This window comes from Mirounga angustirostris, unplaced genomic scaffold, assembly GCF_029215605.1.
Source record: "Mirounga angustirostris isolate CCGP_5_RB_7025 unplaced genomic scaffold, mMirAng1.0.hap1 SCAF_10, whole genome shotgun sequence".
Lineage (NCBI taxonomy): Eukaryota > Metazoa > Chordata > Mammalia > Carnivora > Phocidae > Mirounga > Mirounga angustirostris.
Genome location: NW_026991718.1, coordinates 90,233,923 through 90,258,841, shown reverse-complemented (window position 1 = coordinate 90,258,841; position 24,919 = coordinate 90,233,923). Strand labels below are relative to the sequence as shown.

The following is a 24,919-nucleotide window of genomic DNA, read 5'->3' as shown; positions in this document are numbered from 1 at the left end:
GCACGAGGCCTGTGGAGTCACACAGCTCAGTAAGGTCTGGAATAGGGAAGTCAGCACTAACAGGAATGGATGGGAAAGAGATCCCTCCACTAGGAAAAACATGATGAAGAATATTATAAGAATTTTTGGTACTTAAAAAAAATGTTTTTAGTCATTTCAAAAACATTCAGAAAAGTACAGAAAATCACGACAGACACCAAAAAACCCACTGCTGGTATTAAGAAATAAAGCATTCAATTCCACAAAGCTTTGGCTATCATCCCTTATTCTGACCCCTCTTCCAGAGGTAACCACACAATTCCTACTCAGGCTTCTGGACTTCCACTAAGGGAAAAGAAGCAGTACAGACTCCTGATCCAGCCTGCCCAGGCTCAACTCTGGCTCTGTGCCAGACAAAAAGAGTGCCCAGGCAGTGTTGAAAATACTCAGCCATCAGTGCGGCACAGGCACTGAGCAATCAGAGAGGAAGTGGCCCCCAGCTGGAGCTGGGACTGGAGAACACCTGCCCACCAGGCTTTACCCCTTAAACTGGTGACTCATAGGGCTGGCAGTCCCAGAGGAGGGGCCAAGCCTGCCACCAGGGGAGTAGGCAGGCACATGGGTACCTGTGACAGCAGCTAACTGAATGGCAGCTCTGATGGGCTCTGCCTAAGGAGAGTACAGTAATAGCTTGGACCTCCCAAGTAAAGTGCTTCCGACAGACTGGCTCCTGTTATGCATGCATTGGCCAATCTCATTAGTACACGCGAATCTATCCTTAGACCATACCTTTATAAAATACAAAAGATAAAAAATGCTGAGACAATGTCTTTTCTCCTCTATTGTTTTCATTATGTTATAATTCAGGTATAAGTACATTTTGAAAACATAACACATCCTTTTAACTTAAAACTAAACCTATAAATGAATTTTAGTCAGAAAGGAACTTTCAGATTCATGTATTTCTACAGCAATTTCTTCATAGAAATGCTTTTAAAGTTTCAGCCTTAATGGGTAAATCAACACAGCATACACCCTAAGCTTATACAATGTTATAGTCCATTATATCTCAATAAAACTGGGGGAAAAAAGCAGATGGGGAAATGATTTGTAGAGGGCAAAGGCCCTACTTTAGATCACACAGCAGGTGCAAGCCAGGGCTAGAGACTCAGTCCCTGCTCCAGCTGAAGGCAGTCTCTATTTTTACGACAGAAAGACCCTATCACAGAGACACAACAAGTCCCTTTTTACATGGTAGGGGATGAATTTGTTTCTCAAATCAGTGTTAGAAACAGTCATCCTTTCTCAGACCAGTAAAAAAATTCCACTATTTTGGAATTGATTTTGTTACGTGTAATTTCACTGGATAGAAAGTGTTAGTAAGTGACAATAAAAATGTTGAGGTTTATAGAAATAACACCCTCACTGGGTGTTCCATTTCTCAATGGAAACTCAATCAGCTATCACAGAGCTGTTCCCACAGCAAGAAATTCTCATCCAATGTTTAGGTAAAGAAAAATAGGCTTTGTTCACTTAGATCAAGGTTCTTTTCTCCCAGACCACAGTGGCCACACCAGTTACTCCAGCATGCACACCTGTCTCAGCCAACAGGAGCAAATGCAGACAGTTATTTCTTCCTTCAAGATGATTTTAAAGTTATTTGCCTGAAAAGCAAACAAACAAAAACTTTATACATACCACTCCAATTTTTAGCCATCTTGAACATATTTGCAGCTCTGGTATACATTTCACAAGCCTCTTCTATTTTTGTGTTTCCTCTGAGAAAAATTTAAAAAGGAGGTTAAGTTTTACTACAGCAACCATCCACATCTCTAATTCTCCCTCCCTCAAATAATAAGCATTTAATGAGCACTTACTATGTGCCAGACAAGTATTAACAGCTGCTCACTCAAAGCATACACTCTTATCCCTATTTTCCAAATGAGGAAACTGAGGCATACAAAAGTAAAGTAACTAGCCCAAGGTCACATAGCAAGAATGCCACAGAAATGAGACTCAAATACAGATCTGGCTGATCTCAGAGCCATGCCCTTAACCAATTTCCATGCATGGAAATTGCAGTTTTAGGTCAATCGGAGAAATAAGAAGTACATTATTCAAATGAGATTAAATTTTGAAGGTTAAAGACATTTTTACCCTATTAATTTTTAAGAGTTTGGCACTATGTTTATTTAGACTTTAAAAACAAAAAAACAAAAACCTAAAGCCAGAGCATAAAAGAAATGCCATGTTTTTTGACTGCTATATTATCACCTCTGGCAGGAGACAAGCTCTTCTCCAACGTGGAAGGGGCCTCAGAGTCCAGCCCATCACCCCATGTGGAAATGCATTTATGACATCCTGAGAGAAGGAAACTCTACTGCTGCTTGAATACATACTGTTCTGGAAAGTTCTCCACTAGACAGCTGATTCCACTGAGGGACAGCTTTAGCTGTCAGACATTTCTTCTTACACAAAGGCAAAAATAATCCTCTGTAACTAGCACCAGAGTTTTCCAATTTGACCTGGTTCTTCCTAAAAGCTAAACTAAGACCCCTCAATAAATGATGTTTCTCTACCTCGTCTATCTACGCTATAAACATAAATAACCAGAAAATGAAGACAAAGTACCAGGTGCAGTGCACATGAGGAATTCAGAGTGGTTTAAGGACATAAGGACTAAGAGAAAGGGGAGATCAAGGCTCACTCTTCAAGAGTAGGCACAATATGAACAAGAGTGAGCACACAGGCATATGCCAGAAACTCAAAGAGGCTCCGAGCTCCGGCAGAGGAGAATGGACAGCCCTGTGTCAATTCTTGTCCCAGTGGGGTACACTGAGGCTCACGTGTGACTTGCACCTTAGGCAGTAACTACTGTCTTACCCCAGGCTAGTTCTTTAACTTCTCTGGGCCTCAGTTTTTGCATGTGTAAACAGCAGATAATAGGATCTATACTGTTGGTCATTATAAAGATCAAAGGAAATAATCCATATATGGTGGCCACTGCAGGGCTTGACCCAGAGGTAGGTACTCAGTCAGGATGATTACTATAATTAGATTCATGTACTGAAGGCATAAAAACTTTTGGGCATATTTGTACAAATAAGGGACATGTCTGCTAAGGGACTTATATCTGAAATATGTAATGAACTCTTACAATTCAATGATAAAATGACCAATAATTAAAAAAATAGACAAAGGATCTGATTAGACATTTCCTCAAAGAAGATATACAAACAGCCAATAAGCACATGAAAAGATATTCAACATCATTAGCCATCAGGGAAATGCAAATCAAAACCACAAATGAGATCTCATTTCACACCAATAAGGATGGCTAGAATCGAAAGACAGTAACAAATGTTAGGGAGGATGTATAGAAACTGGAACCCTCCTATACTGCTGGTACAAATGTAAAATGCTGCAGCCACATTTAGTTAGTTGCTCAAAAGGTTAAACATAGAGTTACTATATGACCCAGCAACTCCACTCCTTGGTACACACCCAAGAGAAATGAAAAGACTACGTCCACACAAAAATTTGTATATAAACGTTCAACCCTAGCATCATTCATAACTGCCAGAAAGTGGGAACAACCTAAATGTCCATCAACTGATAAAAAAATGTGGTATACGCATACAATGGGATATTAGACAATAAAAAGAAATGAAGTACTGATAGATGCTCTAATATGGATAAGCCTTGAAAACATTATGTTAAATGAAAGAAGCCATGAGCATATTGAAGATTTCACTTCAGAGTAAGCAAATCTATAGAGACAGAATACAGATTAGTGGTTGCCTAGAGTTCTGGAGAAAAATGGGGAGAGGCAAGGAGAGTAGAGTTTCTTTTTGTGGCGATGAGAATGTTCTAAAATTGATTGTTATGATGGATGCACAGCTTTGTGACTATGCTAAAAACTACTGAATTGGACACTTTAAATGGATGAATTATACGGTATGTGAATTATATCTAAAGCTGTATCACTCCCGCCCCCCCACACACAAAAAGAAAAAAGCCTTTGGGGGCTATGTCACACAGCGAATGACAGGATGGCGACAAGCCACCCCAAAAATGCAGTGTCAGAATTAGCAAAGCTTTCTTTCAATCACACCTTCATATATTAAAACAACAACAAAACAATTAGCTAATTACCGCAGTGGAAAATTCCTAAGTTTCTGATCTTAGCCGTAACTCCTTGGAGCTAACAAAGGCTTACCACTTTCTTATTTTTCTAAAGTGTACCAGGAATCCTGCACTGTAATTATAGTTCAATCATTCTTATTAAAGGTTTCCAAATAAAACTAGCTTAATTAAAATGTACTTTACCCTATTATTTTTGGAGACAGATTCAGCTAGGAATAATAGAACATCTACATTATGCTAGGTTTTATGCTGGATATTTCCACATGTTATGTCATTCTCATCATTATTACAACCACAATGAAAGATGCTAACTCCATTTGACAGAAGAGAAAACTGTATCTGGGGATGCCTGGCTCAGGTCATGATCCGGGGATCTTGGGATTGAGCCCTGCGTCAGGCTCCCTGCTCAGTGCGGAGCCTGCTTCTCCCTCTCCCTCTGCTTGTGCTCTCTCTCAAATAAATGAATAAAATCTAAAAAAAAAAAGAAAAGAAAGAAAGCTGTATCTGGAGATCAATGGCTCACCCAAGATCATCTAGCCAAGGTCAGTAGTGGAGCTGAACCTGATATCAAGTTCAGTGATCATTATAAAAATAATGAATATATTTTTATAAAAACTTAAGACTCTCACCTCTCCTAAAATAGAATCACGAGAAGTATACTCATTTTAAAAGCACTAGAAAAACTCACTTGTCATAAACACAACACAACTTTAACAATTCATGAAAAAATGTACTTCTGAAATCATTCCAAATGCCTACTGTGTTCTATTCATGTGAAAGTTAATGTTTCTGAGTTTTAAGGACAAATATTCAGAACTCATGTTCAAATAATTCAAATGATTGTTATTCAGAGCCCCCATAAGTGAGGTATAAAGATCCTTGAAAAGAGAAACAAGTTTCTAATGAGGGAATCTACATTGTAAAGTGATACAATATAAGTACAGGGCACTGACCTGACATTAAGAAAAGCTAAACTGAGCCAAATTAACTATTTGGGGAGATTATCCTACCATGAACTTGAAGAAAATGCTTTTTGCGCCACTAAAGTAAACAGTGACCAGCCTAAGAACCACCACTGCCACTACCATCACCTCCACCACCACCATCACCACCCCACCCATGCAGCCCCAGCTGACCCCACCAACTCTCAATTCCAGGGGCAAGGCTGACTCCCTTCCCTTCTTGACCATGCTTATTTAGGAGACATTCACTGAGATCAATAAGTGTCAGAAAACACTAAGAAAAGAATGTTCTTGGGGCACCTGGGTGGCTCAGTCATTAAGCGTCTGCCTTCAGCTCAGGTCATGATCCCAAGGTCCTGGGATCGAGCCCCGCATCAGGCTCCCTGCTCAGCGGGGAGTCTGCTTCTCCCTCTGACCCTCCCCCCTCTCATGTGCTCTCTCTCTCTCAGTCTCTCTCTCTCAAATAAATAAATAAAATCTTTTAAAAAAAAATAAATAAATAAACAAAATCTTTAAAAAAAAAAATAAAAAAGGAATGTTCTTGCCCACGAAGAGATCAGAATACTGAGGAAGAAGTATTTAACTTCAGGGCTTGGAAAAAAGATCGGAGTGCCCATCCCACCTCCCATGTTCCACTGAAGAAACGTGGTCAGAGCCACAATATGTCCCACCAGGAGCCAGTGAACCACAGAGCAGTGCCTTGAGCCGAGCCTGCAAGTCCCTGCCTCTCTTTACAATCCCATCCTGTCTGTTCCTATTCAGATGCTGGGGGGCACAGGGAGGAGAACCCAGCCTGAGAAACTATAGCCCATTATTTCAAAGAGCTCCCATAACATCTACATACAGATAAGTCATTGTTCTTTTAAAAACCAATTAATCCTCAAATAATCTGAAGTCTTGATTTTTCCTCATCCTGAATAAGAACTATTTTTAGAGCACTACAAAACCCTGGCAACCATAGTACACGCTCTTCTAGGACTGTGGGTGGAAAGAGGGGGACGTTAAAGTAGCATCATGGAGACTAATGGCACACACATCATGAGATGTACCCAAAAGAAAAGGAGGCAACTGCTGAGGGAGAAATAAAGTTGCTTCTAAAATCACAGAGTAGCAGAGAAGAAATATAAAAAGTGACACAGTGCTGTGAGAATGTGAATGCAGAACTAGAGACAAAATTCAACTCCCATCATCGGAGTATCCTGAAGGGATGTCAAACTACATTAGGGGACTACAAATAGGAATCATTTTTCCGAGTGCCTGGGACCCGTGGGGGAAACCCCACCAACTAGGACAGCTCTTTACTTTCACTATTTATGAGCAACATTACTTTAGCCCTTAGGCTGACCCTGGGGACAGAGACCAGAACAGGGCCTGGCACAGAGGTCTCAATAACAATGCTGACCGTTCAGGGTCTGGATGGAAGAAACTACCCACATTACATTTTCTGGGAAGTTTTCCCATATATCATTCAAAACAAAAAGCAAACACAACAAGTATCTGGAAAAGGAGAGAAAAATTCAAACTCTGTTTAAAATATCTCTACCATTAACAGAAACACTGTTTCTCTACTCACAACACTTCTGACACCAAATGTATGGGTTTTCCACATCAAGCAATTCTCCAGTTCTCTGCAGGCACCAGCTAGGTGTCCTACAATTCAATTCAACTGTGACACTACCCAGAGTCAATGCAAACCCCACAGGATAAGGGCCCAGTGCCACAAGACTGCCCCCACTTCAGACAACAATCTCAAGTAGTGGGTCCTCAAGATACTCACATCTCTCACTTGGCTAAAAATCAGGAGTTCCCACAACCCCCTCCTCAAATTTGATTAATTGGCAAGAACTCACAGAACTTAGGAAAACACTTTACTTATGATCACAAATGATATAACTCAGAAACAGCTAATGGAAGAGATGCACAGGGCGAGGTATATTGGAAGGGAGTGCAAGGAGCATCCACACCCTCTCCAGGGGCTCCACCTCCCAACACCTCCGTGTTCACCACCCCAGAAGCTCTCTGAACCCATCATTTAGGGTTCTGGTAGGATTCTTCACTACACAGGCACTACTGATTAAATCACTGACCACTGGTGATTAACTCAATCCCCAACCCCTCTCCTCTCCTGGGAGGTTTGGGGGTGGGGCCGAAAGTTCCAACCCTCTAATCACATGGTTGGCTCCTCTGAGGACCAGCCCTCATCCTAAAGCCACCTAGGGACCCCAAAACAGTCACCTCATTAGCATAAACATTAGTATTGTTGAAAGGGGCTTATTATGATACAGAAGATGCTTCTCTCACCCTTACCACTGAGGATACCGTAAGCACTTTACAAGTTCTGTGCCAGGAACCAGGGATGAAGAACAAATATATATTTCTTATTACATCACAACATCACAGCCACATAGAACTATTTATTCTATTTTTTACCTTACAAGAGCAATTTTTTTCATCTGTACTTCATTTTTTCATTAAACTTTTCTAGATTAACATAACCATTTCAAGATTAATTTATTGCTGGGTTTAATACATTTCTAAAGAGTCCAACTTCTTTCATGCGATGCAGAAAGCAGAAGTATCTGCAGCAGGGAGGTGCACAGGCCCCAGGGAGATGCTCTTCATCAAGCTACCTTGAACTCTTATCCCAAATGCCTGTAAAACCACTAGACTGAGGTCCTTTGTTTTTTCAGGAACCAATAACAGGAGTCGTGCCAAGGACACAGGCTTTGGATGAGGTGAGACAATCTACAGAGGAACACTGTCATTTATTAGCTAGGTACTGCCAGCCCAGAGCAGGCAGCCCCTCCTGGGTCTCAGAGAAATCCCACCAGAGCCGCCCACAGAAGCTGAGCAGGAGTCACACCTCTACCACCAATGCAGTCTCAGGGCTCTCTGCCTTGGACTCTGGATTCCATTTTCTGAGAACTTTTCACTTTATTTCTACTTACTTAAGAAAAACAACAATCCTAGATTTTCAGACACAGGAAGCAATCTGAGACATTTAAGGAATGGCTGACAAAAGTATCTGTGTTTAAGCATAATTTCCTGAAATGAAGTTTATGAGAACATGTACAGCAAAGAGAGCTAGTTGGTCTTTATTTTGGTATTAGTCCCAATGCCTCGACTTGATATGGAGAGTCACCTTCCTTATAGAGGGGAAAATGTGTAGCTGGGCCTATTAATAAAACAAGTCAAGATACTTAAATATACAGGAAAGCTAAGAACAGTAGTTATTGGATGAACTCAGAAATGACACGTACAACATGACTTACCACAAGAAGTTTTCATATTTAATTTCCATCTTTATGAAAATTCAATCTTCAAACTGAATCTCAATCTGTAAGAAATCCTGGTGAAACTTGTGAATCCCACAGGATAATGGTGGCTGCCTAAATACCAACTTGTCCTTATGTCCTCCAAACCCAGACAAATCAACAAGCAGCAGATACAACCATGCCAACAGCAAAACTAGGAGACAGAATTCAACAAGACAACTGGAGAAACTAGCAGAGCCAGTGACACTGCTCCCCTTCAGTGACACTTCCTCCTCCTTCCTCTCAGGAGGAGATGCATGGACACAAGAGGGGGTCCAGCAGGTTCCCACAACAGCAGTTCACTGACAGCAACACCCTAGCAAGGAAGGGCTGCATAGTGGGGGAACACAGAGACCAGGTGTAAGACCGAGAGGGTCAGAGCACTGGAACTGGGGAACTGGAAGGGGAGCTTGGCTAGATGTGGTGGCCTCCAGAAGATCCCACTTCTGGGAGAGGCAGAGGTAGTTCCACAGAAGCTTAGGGAAAGAAGGAAAAGAAAACCAGTGATAGAAATAAACTAAGAGTCTTATGAAACAAAGGAGAATCAGAGCACTGGGAGTAACACCAAGCCCCTACCCACCCCTCCCTGAAACTTTTCATCAAAAAAAAAGTCCTTAATGGTGTCAACAGAAGAGAGGATTTAAACTAAGAAACCTGTGAAAGCACCCAAACCCCTCATCTCCCATTGCAGAAACACATGCTATTATGAGCCCAAGAAACTCCAAGACACTCTAAACAGAAGAACGCAAGCAGCATCCACACAAAGCTACCATGTAAGAAGTAAGAATAAAACCTTTGCAGCTGACCAAAATGTTCCCCCAAACTACCACAAGGCAGAGGAGAACAATTCCATATAATTTAAATATCATTAAACATTTACAGATATGAAACTACATCACAGGTCAGAAATTCAAAACTCAGAATGCAAGAGCATGCAGGGGACCAGAATATGCCACCCCAAAATACACCACTTTGGCATAAAGATTATTTTGAGCTAGGGGAAAATGAGAATAGCAGATACAGAAAGATATCTTCTCAGAGCTTCCCCTATCTGACTAAATGCAGAAACTTCTAAGAAATGAGGAATGCCATAAATCCCCTCTCCTGGGAAAGTTTTATGGCCATGAAGCAAATGGAACGTTCATACAGAGATGGGCCTGCACAAACAAACCTTACTCCTTCGTTTCCCAGGGTGCTGCCCTTGGAAGCCTAAAACCTTTTGTCCTGATACTTCTCTACAAATACACTGTTCTTTGTTAAGAAGCTATAAGCCCAGTTCTAATAACCCCTTTGAGTTACTCATTGCTGCCATGTTCAATAAACTATTTTTTCTTGTCAGTCTGTCTGAAGAACCTAGGAGAGTAGAGAACAAAGGTGAAGTTCTTCCTTCCCTACATGCACACAAAAAATAAAACCAGGAACTCCTATTTCAAATTATAGAAGGAAAGAAAAAAAAAGACCAAGTCATCTCAGAAATGAAATCTTAGCTAGAACATACCTACGGGGAGAACAGATTTTATTGACACTGAGGAGAAAAATGAAAACAGCCAAGAGCATGGAAATGGATTCGAGAAAAAATGATAGGATAACTGGAGTCCCTGAAAAGGAGACTAAAACAAAACAAAATATTGAAATAAGATTTAAAACTACAATTTCAGAAAATTTTATGGAAACAAAAGAAGATATGAATCTAAGTACTGAAAGGGTCTGCCATGTACTGGGAAAACTGACCCACTGAAACACATCTAGTAAGATTATTAGATTTTATACATCAAGAAAATCTCTAGGCTTCCAGGCAAAGTCACTTACAAAATTAAGGAAATCAGGTTAGCTTCAATTAGACTTCAACAGCAACACACAAAGCAAGATGACAGGGGAACAATATATTTGAAGAAACTCAAGGGAAAAAAAGTGTGAGTCAAATATCACACAGCCAGCCAAGCCAACCAATAAGTACCACTAATCGAAGCAAGAACTTAAGGAATACCACACTGGCTTCCAACTATGGAGATAACTAAGGAACATCAGTAAAAAGGCTGGTGGTGGTGGCACTGAATATGTTTTACTACAGATCAAAGAGGAAAAAAAAAAAGTAGAGACAGGGTAGAAATATAAAATGGAAACATCTGTTCCAACAAAGTACAAAAAACTGAGCCCTGGTCTTCCCACACACATAAGGTGGACAGGGGAAAATTTAGAACAGGCTCAGGGACTGGCACATAGGTAATGGGTGTTTTCCCACATCAAATACTAGAGGCCTACTACAGCTAAGGACATTTTAAAAAAATTCATAGTATAAAGGTTACCAAGTAGAACAAAAATACAAAATTTCCAAAAAAAAAAAAAAAAGGAGAAAAGAGATCATATGAAGAAAGAAAATTAAAACATCATACATAATTAATATAAAGACATAATAAATATAAAGCAAGATGACAGATTTAAAAACCGATCACATACCAGTCATACAAACAATGTAAATGGACTGAAGATTTTTAGATTTGCTCACAAAAAAGCCAACTGTGTGCTCAATAGGAGAGATACAACTAAAATAAAGCTATTCTGAAAGGCTTAAGATTAAAAGGACGTCAAAAGTATACCACATACATCAACCAACTTTTGTTTGATTTGTTGCAACCAGAAATAACCCTCAAATCTCCAAAGGCTTCTTTCTCACTCACTTTACCTGTTACTATAGGCCAGTTGTGCTGGTTCTTTCTCCATGTGTCATCTCTCTATTCTGGAATGTAGCCCTATCAGAAGTGCGTGTGTGTGTGTGTGTGTGTGTATTTTTTTTTCCAACCAGGACAGAAGCAAGGGATGACCCCTGCAGCTTCTGCTCAGGTAGAGTGTGCATCCCCCTTCCAACTCCCTCAAAGTCAGTCACGGGCCAGAGCAGAAGACTCAGTGGGGTGGGGAAGCGCACTTTGCCCAAAGCCAGGCAGCACAGGTCACATGGCAGCAGGCAGAATGTATAATCCTCTTACATAATACAGTCCTCAAGCAGGCAAACGCAAATAATAAGAAAGCAAGGATTGCTACCCCAGTATCAGACAAGGCAGAATTTGGGCTCAAAAATACCAAATGAAAGAAAGAAATTCACTCGTCAATGCTAAAGATACAATTCATAATGAAATTATATTAGTTGTGAACATCTACTTACCAAAACATAGTAGCCACCTTCATAAAGCAGAAACTACAAGAAATGCAAGATAGACAGAAATGCACTTATAAAAGGAGATATGACTATACCCCTTTTAGTCCAAAGCAAGTCAAGTGGACAAAAAACACAGATGTGAAAGGCCTTGACAACATAATCAAAATCTACATCTCAGGGATCTCTATCAAGGCATACAGTCCAATAAGAGAACATCTACCTTCTTCGCAAGTGTGCAGGGGCCATTCATAAACACCAATCATATATCAGGTGGCAAAGAAAACCTTAGTAAGTTCTCTGATGATAATGAAAGAAAACTAGAAATCAAAGCACCTCCACCTTGAATACAACCCACAAACTCTTGAGTTAAAGGGGAAACGAATTACAATAAAAAACACTATATATCAAGATCAGTGGGGGGGAAAACAATTTAAAACATTAACACAGTTTTAAAGGAAAATTCATCCATGAGTATTTGGATCCATATAAATAATAGAAATAGTGAAATAAATACCATCTTCCATCCCCCCCAAAAAGCCAGAGGAAAAAATGGAAGAAAGCAATAGAGTTAAAAGCAGAAAACAGGAAACTAATAAAACCTGTGAGTCAAAATATTAGTTGTTTGAGGAAAGAGATCAAAAGAATCAAGAAAGAAAGGTAAATGCACAGAGAAGTGACAAAGGGAAGTAACTACTGAACTAAAGAATGTTCAAAAAAGTCAGTTTAAGGGTTCCACTTAAATCTTCAAAGACCATAGCATGGGGTAAAAGGAAAATCTCTACATTCTTTTTATGAGGCACCTGTAACATCGATACTTCAACCTGATGGGCTACACACAAAAGAACCATAAAGAAAATAATTAAAAACAGAATCAAATAGCACATTAAAAAATAATACATTATAATCTACAGGGGTTATTCAAGGAATGACAGGACAGTTTATCGTATTAGTAACTAAGGAGAAAAATCATGTTTGTCTTCACAGATATTAAAGAGGCCTTCAAAATATAACTCTCGGGGTGCTTGGGTGGCTCAATTGGTTAAGTAAGCATCTGCCTTTAGCTCAGGTGATGATCTCAGGGTCCTCGGATCAAGTCCCCTGTCAGGCTCCTTGCTCAGCAGGGAGTCTGCTTCTCCCCCACCCTCTGCCCCTCCCCACCACTCATGCTCTCTCTCTCTCCATCTCTGTCTCAAATAAATAAATAAAATCTTTTTTAAAAAAATATGACTCTTCAATCTCTAATAAAAACACTCATTAAAACAGAAGTTGACAGATACTTCATCATGAAAAAATATGTACTTTAAGCCAAGAAGTAATAATCTATCAGTTATTTCGATTTTAATTACATTACCATTACTTATAATAAGCTCCATTTAAATACAGAAATGGTTAGCATTCTGAAATTCTACTTCCAATGTTTCCTAACTGTGAACTCTAAGTGTCAGTCGCTGAAAATGCTTTGAAGGTACAAAAGCTTTAGTGATCTTACCATCTAATCAAATGAACACAAAGTGAAGCATAAGAACAGACTGCAAAGTCTCCTAGAACTTGGATGATCCTCTGTCCTGACTGGATGGACAGACAACCTTGGCTTATACCCATCTTCCTGGCATCTCAAAAATATCCCAACTTGAACAACCTACTCATGGCCATTCTGTAACTCACAGAAATAGGAAACTATTGGGGAAAAAAAAAAAAAAAAGAATTACAGTTTAAATATGTTATTCATATATAAAAGTTAATACTTAGAGACTGACAATTAACTAAGTAAAATCAGGAGGTGAGAGAAAATGCAAGGCCATGTAACTATTCATTTTTAGCAGAATCATTAGATACTGTCTAAAATTAGTAAGTCAGGAAGTAGAAGTATTCCCAAATTATTTAGAATTACAGTGGTAACCATCAGAGGAATTAAACAGGAAGTTAAAAACCATTACTTCTGGGGAGTACGATTTAGGAGAGGGGAGATTCAGAGAATACTTTACTTTTTAACTGGAACTTTTCCATAGTCCTTGCATTTTTCTCACATATGTAGTAGCTACGACATTTATAATAAACACATATTTAGGTAAAACATAGAAGAACGTGACATAAACTCCCTTTCACTCTGTTGCCTTTGCTCTTGAAACCTAAAGAGTAAAAGAAAAAAATCAACATGGTAGGAGCATTCACACACTCTCTCCACCAATATTCACCAAGTGCCTACTGGGTGGTACACACCGAGTGAGGTGTGGGGCAACAGCAGTGATATTAAGACAGACACTCACCAGGAGCTTACATTCTGGAGCCACATACCACCATGGGTCCTCCCTACCTCTTCTAAACAAGTGCACCTCATGGGGCTCACAAGAATGAGAACAGATGGTGAACACTGCAAATGTAAACAGAAAAAGGCCAATCTAGAAAGATTTTACCATTTGATAAACAAGCTATAACTTGGCAGTAAAACTAGAAAACAAAAAAACAAAAACAAAAAATTTTTTTTAAGTGGGGAGTGGGGAGGGAACAGTGGGAGAAGGAAAAAGAAAATCTCAAGCAGGTTCCACACTCAGCAAGGAGTCGGACTCAGGGCTCAATCCCATCACCCTGAGATCATGACCTGAGTGGAAACCAAGAGTTGGATGCTTAACCGACTGAGCCACCCAGGGGCCCCTAATGCTTTACAAATGCTATCATATGTCCTCACCACATTTTGGCAAAATTTAAAAAACAACCTTTGTAGAAATAAAGCCAAGTGAAAAACACTGATAACTGATGGCCTACAATATTTAAGAAATATTCCCAATTTTCAAAAATAGCTAAGAAATTATAGACTCATAATTGCATCAAGATAATCCAATAAGGTCTCTCATTAAATTTGACACTGCCAAATTCATGGCTCTTTACAAGCTTTACAACTAGGCAACATCCAAAAGCAGGAGAAGACAGCATTAGCCATGCAGAACATCTTCCAACTGCCATTCTTAAGCAGCCATTCTCTTTGATGTGCACTGTGCAGGCTATCCCCAATCTGGCCTCCTATTAACAAGGAGAAGATATAAGAGAGACCTTAGCAATTCAAAACTACTTTACTGTCATACTCAGGCCAGTTTAAGATCTTAATGGCAGTTCATTAAGATTCTACAATTGAATTCGAAAAATTCCATAGCTCATCCCTGGGAACAAATGAAATGAAAACAGAACTCTTTTGGTGGTAGTTTTGCTATACTATGCTAAGCCCTTCAGAAAGAGTAAATTTTAATTCAATACCACAGCTATGAAAACACACCACTGTTTAACTGGCAGTCAAGCAGAAAAGCAGAACACCCATAATAGGTATTTTGTGATGGTTGCATCCCTCAGTGGCTCACTAACATCTTGCAGACAAGCATGGGACTTGTGTCTTATACACAGAATACACAATTGACCTTTCCTCAGGAATATACAATGTATATTTTCATTTAATCTTACTGAAAGCAACAAAAAAGATCAATCGAATAGTAGTGAGAATACAGTATTGCCACAAAACCTGTGTGGGTGGTGGATAAACAGGGGGTGAAGAAGATAAGCTCCTAATACATTTTAATCTGCAGTTAGGATAATGAGAATGAGTCCATGGGAAGTATGCTGCAAATCCTGAGCATCTTCTAATGGCTGCAACGTCCTCAAAACAGCATCACCTGTCCCCTTTAAAGCACTAACTGGTCAGCTCTTAAATACATGGGGCTTGGACGATACTGATGATAGGTTGGTATGTGTGTTCTGTTGATTCAGGAGTCTGACATGGGAAGATGGACTACACCGTGGTGTCAAGAAAGGATAACAAGTAGATGGGAAAATTCTACACTAAAGGAAGGGTGGCAGGGTGGACTAACATGTGCTCCAGCCTAGAAGGATGAGGACAGGTATAAATGATGCCAGATATAATGGAAGATTCTGAACATCTAAAATTGATACAGAATCGGCCTTCCTACTGTAACTGACAGAGAAACTAGGCCTAGTTTTTGGCTTCAAGGATTATATACTATTAAAACTCACAGAACCCTGAGTACTCGTCTTCCCTAAGCTTTCCTGGAGCCAACTATCACTGAAAATAACAGTTCCCCATAGGATAAATAACACTTAACATGGTACAAAACTCTTTCAAATCTTTAATTAAAAGACCAGGGGTGCCTGGGTGGCTCAGTCGGTTAAGCGGCTGACTTGGGCTCAGGTCATGATCCCAAGGTCCTGGGATCGAGCCCCGCATTGGGCTCCCCGCTCAGCGGGAAGCCTGCTTCTCCCTCTCCCACTCCCCCTACTTGTGTTCTCTCTCTGTCAGATAAATAAATAAAACCTTTAAAAAAAAAAAAAAAAAAAGACCAAAGATCTAGTCCTAAAGGTCTTTGGCTCTGAAATTCTGGCAGAGTCATTTAATCTGTCTGGCTCTCTGCTTCCTTGGTAAATAATGGCTGACAATTTTGATGAATATGCTAATTAATATTTCATAATCACCATCTCCAATGGTCCTAAATGTTTTATAAGCATAAAACACTGAACATCACTGAACCCTCACTATGAGATATACTATTATTACCCCTTTTTATAGCAGATGAAACTAACTAACGCATGGAGAGGCTAAGCACCTTGCCCCCCATCCAAAAGCTAAGACATCAACTGGCCTGCCATATCCAGGCCAGGCCTAGGATGCAATGACTTGTGCAAACTAAGTGTGAAGAGTGAAGGTGAAAGTCTTCCTATACCTCCTGTCAATGAAACAGGTGATCAACAATCAAGGAGAAAACAGATGTTTGTTTATAAACAAAACCCTTTTCAAAATCCTTTTAGGATTACTGGCTCAAGACTTGGCCTAGTTTCACAAAAACAATAACGCAACACCTCTTCACAAAAAGGAGGGTTCCCCTGAGACCAGTATCAAGTGCTGTAATGTTTTCCTTTTCCAATTATAGATTCTCTTCCAGGGAAGTACATCCTGACTTAAAATCTGCTGTGACATTAAGATCACCTCTAGGCAGGAGGTGCTAGGACATTAAATTTTATTTGAATATATTTTAAATGTTTTGTGAATCACAGAAAGGAGCTATTGTTTGGTGTCAACATCAAGTATGAGGCAGTACTCCTTAAGTACCAGCGTATATCAGGGTAATGTGTAAAAGAGGAACAACTTATGATTAATTTGCTGTGTTTGAACTACACAGCTTACGAGAAATTTAGAAACCAGCTAGGATAAATGCCCTTTGAGAGGTTCCTGAGGAAAGGAACCCTTACCTTTATGCATCTTTGCATCCTGTACTACTGTGCACTGCATGAAACCTGTATCTAAGCATTTCCTGGAAATGTTTTCACAATGGTAAAGTGTTATATTATAATCAAAAGAATGAAGGTGGCAAAACAAGCACATTCCAAACTGAATTTAGTACAGAAATAAAACTCTAATAATGTAACAATTAAGTACTGGTCCTTCTCAAAAATAAAAATATGCTCTTGCTGTCAGCAGATCTTTCACTTTCAAAAAGAAAAGCAACAACAACAAACCACCAGGAAATTTCAGCCTCTCTAATCCTAAACAGCTGAATCATTCACATGTTCAAGCTCTGCTTTTTGGGAGGTCCGAACTTAAGACCTTCCCTAGGAGAACATGGAAGAATTACAGAAAATTAACGGGATTTCCCAAAGACGCCGACTTAGACAGGAACTGCGTTATCCTTAATCAAACAGGAGGCACTGGCAAACCCATCAATCACTGGTGAAGTAAAAAGACTATGCTGAGAAAACGCATTCGTTCTCCAACGAACATTTATTAAACGTCTACTTGGCGCAAGGCAAACGGGCACACGATCTCTGGAATGGGGGCGCCGCGCCAGTCTGCTCCTCCGGGGGACCCACCTGCCCAGCCAGATGCGCCCAGACGCATCGGCCAGGCGCCGGGGCGGGGGGGGGTCCCCGGACCCGCCCCTCCGGCTCCTCCTGGGCTCGCCTCCCACCAACACGGGTCTCCGAGGGACGCGGCTTCAACCGTGGCGAAATGAACAAATCTATCCCGCCGTGACGGCGACTGCACCCCTCCAGGCGAGGCCGTGGGACGCCCCCCCCCCCAACCAACACGGGGATAACGCCGGGGCGGAGGGGGCGTGGGGGCTCGGGGGACTTCAGGGGATGTCTGGAGGGTGTGTGGGGGCTGAGGAACCCCGAGGGATCCTAGAGGTTCCAGGGGACGTACGGGGGTGAGGTCTGGGGGTCCGAGGGGATCTCTGGGGGGCGCGCGGGGTTGCTGAGAGCCCCTGGGGCGTTCATGGTAGGGTCTCTGGGAGGCTCTAAGGCTTAGGAGCTCTCTGGAAGATGCAGGGGAAATGAGGGCCCACGGGCGTCTCAGGGGAGAGAGGGGATTCAACTGGACGCGCGTGGGGGCGGCTGGCTGGGGAGGGGGCCCGCGACGGAGACCGCACTCACGGCACTCGCGGTCTGGAGCTCACCCAAAGAGCCCTCGGAGGAAGGAGTGGGAGGCCTTGACTCGCTTCTCAGCCTCCGCCATCAGCTGCACCGCCTCACGCTCCTTCCCCGCGTTGTCCATGTCGCCCGCTGCCGCTGCCACAACCTCCTCACCCGGCTCCGACGCGCCTTCCGCGCCTTCTCCCTTCTCTCCCAGAGATGGGGAGCGCAGGCGTGGTGCGCAAGGCCTGTCGGGACTTGTAGTGCCGGGTCGGGCCCTGGAGGCGGAGATGGGCGAGGCGTCAACTACAATTCCCAGAAGGCCGCAGAGCCAGGCGGGGTGGGGATCGGAGCTTGCAGACTGCCGGCGCCCGGGATTTCGGGGCGAGGGGCGTGGCTCTCCGTAGGGGTCTTAGACCAAGGTGAACTTTAATCGTTTAGTATGCGGGGAAATGGGAGATGACGCGTGGCTTTGTAGTAAGGGTAACCTCAAGCACGCCGCATCACGTTGGTTCAGGAATCTCTTGCTCACCACGACAGACACCTGGCAATGGGATGGATGAGGAAACGGGGGATAACAGATTGGAACGTTCAACCTACGCGCAAGTTCTGCAAAAGGGAATCTAACGCAGCCACCGAAAGCAATTTCATTAACCATGTGATGCCCATCCACCCACCCACCCACCAGCCACAGCTGGAAGAAAGAGCCATTTTTATCTCCAGAGCAAGGCGTTTACGAATGCATCATTTTCCCCAATATAAATTCAGTTATTTTTCAGTCTCTCCGTATTACAACTTAATGTTGGCCCTCTCTTTCTTGGTTATAAATAAGTTGCATTTATGCTATACATGCATAATCCACTCTTCTAATTGACTGAATTATTTTCCATGGATGGGAAGCTTTGAGCTGTCTTATCCTTTACATGGTGCTGACCGTAGGGGGTGAGTCTTCTGGGGCACAGGCCTACCTGGAGGACTTCTAATTCCCTAGCAGAAGAATCCATAGATATATGCTATCATGTGCCAACAATTTCCAGGCCTGTCCTGGAGGGGGTGGCTTTTTTGTTTGTTTTGTTTGTTTTGTTTTTGTTTTATACAAAATCTAGACCATTTGCATTTGGAAATGCTTAAGCAGAGGTGGTGAAGCACATATGAAAATCACTGCCAAATGAAAATGTGTGACAACGTCAAACTATTAATAAATACACTGTGGGCACTGGCACATGAAATATGTCTAAGAAAATGAAGCCTGTTTTTAGAGAGCAAGGCAATGAAGGCCAAACTCCTAGAAAGGTAACTAAAGCATATGTCGCAGAGTTCATACACTGAAGGAACTCTAGAGATGGAAGTATCAGATCTTCAGGCAGAATTTATTTACTATTACTACATGCAATACTCTAACTTTGAAAACCTAATTTGTGTTCTTTTGAAGCAGTATTGGAGAATAAGGAAGCAGGGAATTAGAGGTGTCAGTAAATGTAGGATTAAAGAGGAAAAACTGCAAAATTGGACATAAGCATTTGAAAAGCAGAGCAGTCCATGGGGATTTCATGGAGTGGAGCCAACTCAAAAGCTCCTAAGTGCAGCATCATTATATGGATTAAAGCAGCTCCCAAAGCTGGCCCAAAGTAATGGATGTTCAAGAAATACTGATCCCTAAGCCGCTAGCTGTTTATATCAGGATCTCCTGAGGTTGGAGTCTAGGAAGTGTATATTTTAATAAGAACTCTCTGCACTATTGTAAAGCATACGATTCTAGATTCTCAAATCTGTGGTCAGCTCAAAAGGAGGTAGAATAGACTTCTCTAAGCCAGAACATGCAGCTAGGGGTGGCAGGGTACATCTTGACATTTTTAATATTTCTGGGTATTTCCTTCATTCTCTTCTTTCTGACAGGCACTCCCATCCTTCCCCAGTCCACACCCAAGTAGGGAAAAAACTTCAAACCGTAATTGTTGTGTAGAGCACTTGTTTTCTTATTCCAGAGGCTAGATAAGGGGAGGTGGCAGGGCAGAGAGAAAAACCTCAAAGAATGAGGAAGACTGAGAGACAGATGAGGACTCCTCCAAGCAGGAGGGAAAAGGAGACCTGCTCTGCTGTGGGCCAGGGAGAGAGTGAAGCCCTCAAGTAGAAGCTGTCCTAGAGTAGGTCCAAAGGACCCATGACATACACCTGAGCTGACCAGGATGGTGGCCACTCACTGAAAGAGGCCATTTAAATTTAAATCAAATAATAGGAAATCAAATGCAAAATTTTGTTCCTCAGTCACACTAGCCACATTTTAACTGCTCAATTGCCGCATGTACCTAGTGGCTATCATATTAGAATGCACAAATACAGAACATTTCTATTTATGGCACGAAATTGACAATGCTGGCCTAGACATATCTTGCCTTTCAGCCGCTCTGGACACTTGGAAGAAAAGACTTCAGACAGTTTCTGAGAAGATGGAGCAAGAAAGGAGGAACCTGCACCCTTTACCAGGCAGAACCAAGCAGAACCTGCAGGCCTTTCCCTATGATCAGGGCAGACTCACAGGCATTCAGACTGAATGAACACACAGGAAGTTAAATTGGAATGTCGAGTGTCCAACTGTTCACCCTGAGAGGTGTTCTGCAAAGGCAAGGCTGAAGCCATTTGAGAATAGCCTGCTGTAAGAGAGGCAGGATCAGAAAATGATCTGTGTGAAAAACAAGGTGTGGCCCTTTGCATGTGTTCACAGAAGGGGGTGCAGCATGGGAAGAATCCTGTGTGGAGACCAGCACCAAGGGAAGGTGCAGTGGGCACAAATGCATTGCACCTCCAGGATTGTCCGGACTGGGATCTGGAGTGGCAGTGCAGGGGCCCAGTGCACTGGGTGAGTATCTCCCATGCCACTGAGTGCAGTTGGCTCCCACTACCCCTGCCTGCCATGAAGCTGAGCAGCAACTACCAGGTCCTGCGTTCACTTAGTGTCACCCACCCCCCTCCCTCTGATTCCAAACTCTGTAGGAAACTTGTGGCCATGACTAGCACTGGGTGTTCCCGTGCCTGGGGGTCCCAACTGCCAGCACCTGCAATTCTCTTGAGGGTTCTCTTTGGCCTTCCAGCCTGCTCTGCTGGAATGCTAAAGAAGTGGGGAGGGCTAATTAACTACATTGACAAGGAAATCAATGCCTCTTGGCCTCCTAGGAGCAGCCCTCAATCAATGAATGTTGGAAAATTGGAAGATAAGTACCCTTCTGGTGGGACAACACTGAGCAATGTTTTACACTCTCTCCTAGGGGTCCCCAGTGGCAGTGAGCTCCAAGCTGCTCACAGTAGAACGTTCCTGTTCTGTACTCTTCACTGACTTTCTTCCCTTGCCTTTCCCCACACTCCTACTGGTGCTGCCTTCTGGGGTTACCGCCCAGGAAATTGCTTTCACTAGAATCCTTGTCTCAAGGTCTGCTTCTGGGAGAACACAAACTAAGACGGGGAGCATATGCACTGAGGACCTATAGATGTGTTCTGGTACCCAGACACAGTCATGGTGTTCATTACAAATTCATAAATCGGTATTGTCATCTGTGGATAACTGTATACTTGGGGTTCCGGTTGTCACTTCAAACTTAGGGGTGTAAAGCTATAGTAGTTGTTTATTATCGGTATCATTTGTGGTTCTGGGGCCCTACTGGGCTCAGATGGGTGGTTCTCACTTGGGGGTCTCTCAGTCAGGTGGTAGCTGGAGCTGGGGTCGTCTTCAGGGCTTTCTACTCATGCCTGCTGCCTGAGATGGGAAAACTCGAAAGGCCAGAAGAGCCGAGGCCCTGGTATCTCTCTCTGAATGTTTACATGGTGGCCAGGGCTCCAAAGGTGCTAGGGGGATGGGAGCCAGGCAGCTGCTGAATCACCTTTACAACTTAAGGTCTCAAGTTCTGAGGCATCATTTCTGTATCCCTGAAGCAAATTGCTCAGGCTCACCTGTATTCAAGGGGAGGGTCTTAAAGGATTTGCAGAGGTGTTAAGTCCACCAGAGTTATATTCAAGGGAGCCTGGTTGCACTGACAAAACTGTGAAGCTGGAGCCCCCAGCCTGGGGAGCAGCCCCTCACCTCCAAGGGCCTTGGAACCCCAGGAGGGTCTGCCCCATCTTCGGCTGCCTTCTCCACTGATATCTCAGACTCAGTAACCTAAGAGTGGCTCAGAGGTGTTGGGAGGGACAAGGCCAGCGCTGCTCCAGTGTGGTCCCCTTTTGAAGGCAGGGAAGAAAAGAATTCATTCCAGAAGGCTCTTCATCCAAAAGCATCAAAATAATGAATTAATGAAAATAAACGTTCTCTATCCATGTTGATGAGGTTGGGCTTCTGCACTTTGTGTAGCTTTGAGGCTAGAATTTAATTACTCTATTTATGGTGATTTTTTTCATTTTCCTCATGGACTTGCAAAACCCGAGAGCAATTGAATGGGGAACTTCAGAGGGATAATTAAATAAGTGGCTTTTATTATATATTTTTTTAACTTTCAAATCAATAGTAGTTTGTGTATGTGTGTGTGTGTTTGAGACATTTCATGCTGTGTCGAAATTGCTACAGCTGTTCCTGAAGACAGCTTTGTTAATATTATTTACCATTTTCTTAAGAAATTGTTCTGTGAAATTTAGACCAAAACATTAGAAAAAGCAAAATTAAATGTACAAAATATCTGTTAGAAGAGACATAGAAAATGGTAAATTAAGTTCAAGAAAATACTTGTGAAAAAGTAATATTATGTCATTAATTAATGTTATTCTTTTCATTAACTGATAAGAAATTCCACCACACAGTTTGAAATTAACTGGATGCCTTTAAAAATGGCAAATAGACATAAAAACCAAGATGACCCAACATTTATTTATATAATGATATATTCTAAGACTTTTCTTCTCAATAGTTAATATAGTTCTAGCCAGAATTATGGTTCTAAGCTGCAGGCACAATGGCTTACAGAGAAAAATGGGTTTATTTCCTGGACTGTTTCGATTTCCTTTCACATTATTATTTTAATGTAATTGATCTAAATTTCTTTAATTAACAGAAATTTTAGGAAAAATTCACCCATTTCTACTCATTTTTTATCTGTATGTTTCTAAGGATACATAAGCATTTTCTAGATGCTACTAGTCTTTGCAATTAAGTGTTAATGGATAATAGTTCATTGCACCAAATCTTATATAACCCTTTCCAAATGTGGCATGTTTGAGTTTCATCCTATTTGCCTATTACCAAAATAGTCAGGTCTGTCCCAAAATAAAGGAAGGGTTTCCTATCAGTGGTCACACTATAACAGGCTTACTTAGGGTGTGGTGCTAACATTTCATAGTCTGAAAGAACTGAGTCTTCATAAGCACTGCTGTAGTGACTGCATTTGAAAATACAGTGAATGCTCAGCATCCGCGGATTCTATATTTGCAAATTTGCCTATTTGCTAAAATCCATTTGTAACCCCCAAACCAATACTATGAATTTCTGCAGTCATTTATGGACATGTGCAGAGCAGTGAAAAATTTGAGTGGCATGATAAACATGTTTTCAGCTCACTGACACTTTTTTTTTAGCTCATACTGTAAATAAGTCTCCTGGTGTTCCTCAGCACAAGAAAGTGGTGCTGTGCCTTAGGGAGAAGGTACGTGTTAGATAAGCTTTGTTCAGGCACAAGTTACAGTGCTGTTGGCTATGAGTTCAATGTTAACAAGTCAAGATATACGTCAAATAAAGTGTCTTTAAACAGAAACACATATAAAACAGTTAATGGGCTGAGAAAAATGTGACCAGAGACTCAAGGGAACCAAATCTGTGATTTCCTGGGGAGCAATGGTTCAGTACTTGTTAACTCAGTGTTTGTAGTGACTTTATAGATCATAGCTACTTTGATTGATGAGAATTGGCTGTATATTGGGAGAGTGTCTGGATAAAGAAAATGAAATGAAGCCACATACAGACTCTCCCTTTCTCAGTCCCTAAAAGACATGGACAAAAACGTAACAAACTAGCAACTCCTCCAGGGAATTAACACAGAGGGAAATGTCCCCGTGTTTGATCACGTCGATCCCCCTCCTCTACGTCCCACTCATTACCTTGCTTTATGCTGCTCTCTGCCCCAAAAGGCTGATCTGTAGGGACTCCACCAATAGGGTCCCATGTCTTCTGACTTCTGGTGCATGAGGCCAGTGAGGTGCTCAGCCTGAGGTGGAGGGCAGAAGGTGAGTGAGATCATGGCATCTGTTCACTGGTCCCTCTGCAGGGTGGCCAGCTGATGCTCCCCGACATCTAGATTGCTCCCCTCATCTTCCAGCAAATGACAGCCCTGTGCCTTGGGATTCACTTGCACCTGCAGCATTGTAAGTACCCCTTGTAAATAAACCTTCCTATTGCGAGTGTGCCTCTATTTACTGCAGGGACCCTGACTGACATGTTCTCCAGCTTGTTGTATGAGGTGCAACCTTGAGACCCAAACTAGAAAAGGCCTGTATGAGAAAGGAAAATCTTGGGCCAGTCTCACTCAGGAACATGGATACAAGAATTCTGAATGAGATATTAGCAAATACACCTGGCACAAAAATATTGATGGTAATGGACATAAGTGTGAAATGCTTAACTTTGAAACTGTTCGAGGTTTTTTTTTTTTTTTTTTTTTTAATTGAAGTATAGTTGACACACAATGTCACATGAGTTTTGGGTGAAAACTTCTAGAAGTTTTAAATGAAAATACAGGAAAGTAGCTTCATGACCTTGATTTCTTAAGTGAGATATCAAAACTGCCAACCATAAGAGAAAAAAATCAATACGTTCACTCCATTAAGATGAAGTATTTCTTTTTAGCGTATAACTCAATGAAAAGACAAAACCACAACCCAGAAAAGATATTTGCAGGAAATATACCCCAAAATAATTATTACTAAGGGTAAAGAAATCCTACAAATCAATGGGAGGCAAACCACCAAATAGAAAAGATGGACAA

At 41.7% G+C, this 24,919-nt stretch overlaps 1 protein-coding gene across 2 annotated transcripts in view; it reads right to left on the bottom strand.

Moving 5' to 3' along the window:
- The window catches only part of NAPB (NSF attachment protein beta), a 39,716-nt gene extending 21,532 nt beyond the window's left edge, over nucleotides 1-18,184 (bottom strand). The window contains exons 1-2 of one of the 2 annotated variants that reach the window (XM_045885348.3): nucleotides 18,008-18,184; nucleotides 1,678-1,757 (exon numbers count right to left, since the gene is read on the bottom strand). In XM_045885348.3, the coding sequence (XP_045741304.1) occupies nucleotides 1,678-1,757; nucleotides 18,008-18,105 (178 nt within the window). In that variant the 5' untranslated portion in view covers nucleotides 18,106-18,184. Of the gene's footprint in view, nucleotides 1-1,677; nucleotides 4,750-18,007 lie in introns of those variants that run through there. The other variant, XM_045885346.3, reaches the window with a different exon arrangement.
- Nucleotides 18,185-24,919: the final 6,735 nt, after the last annotated feature.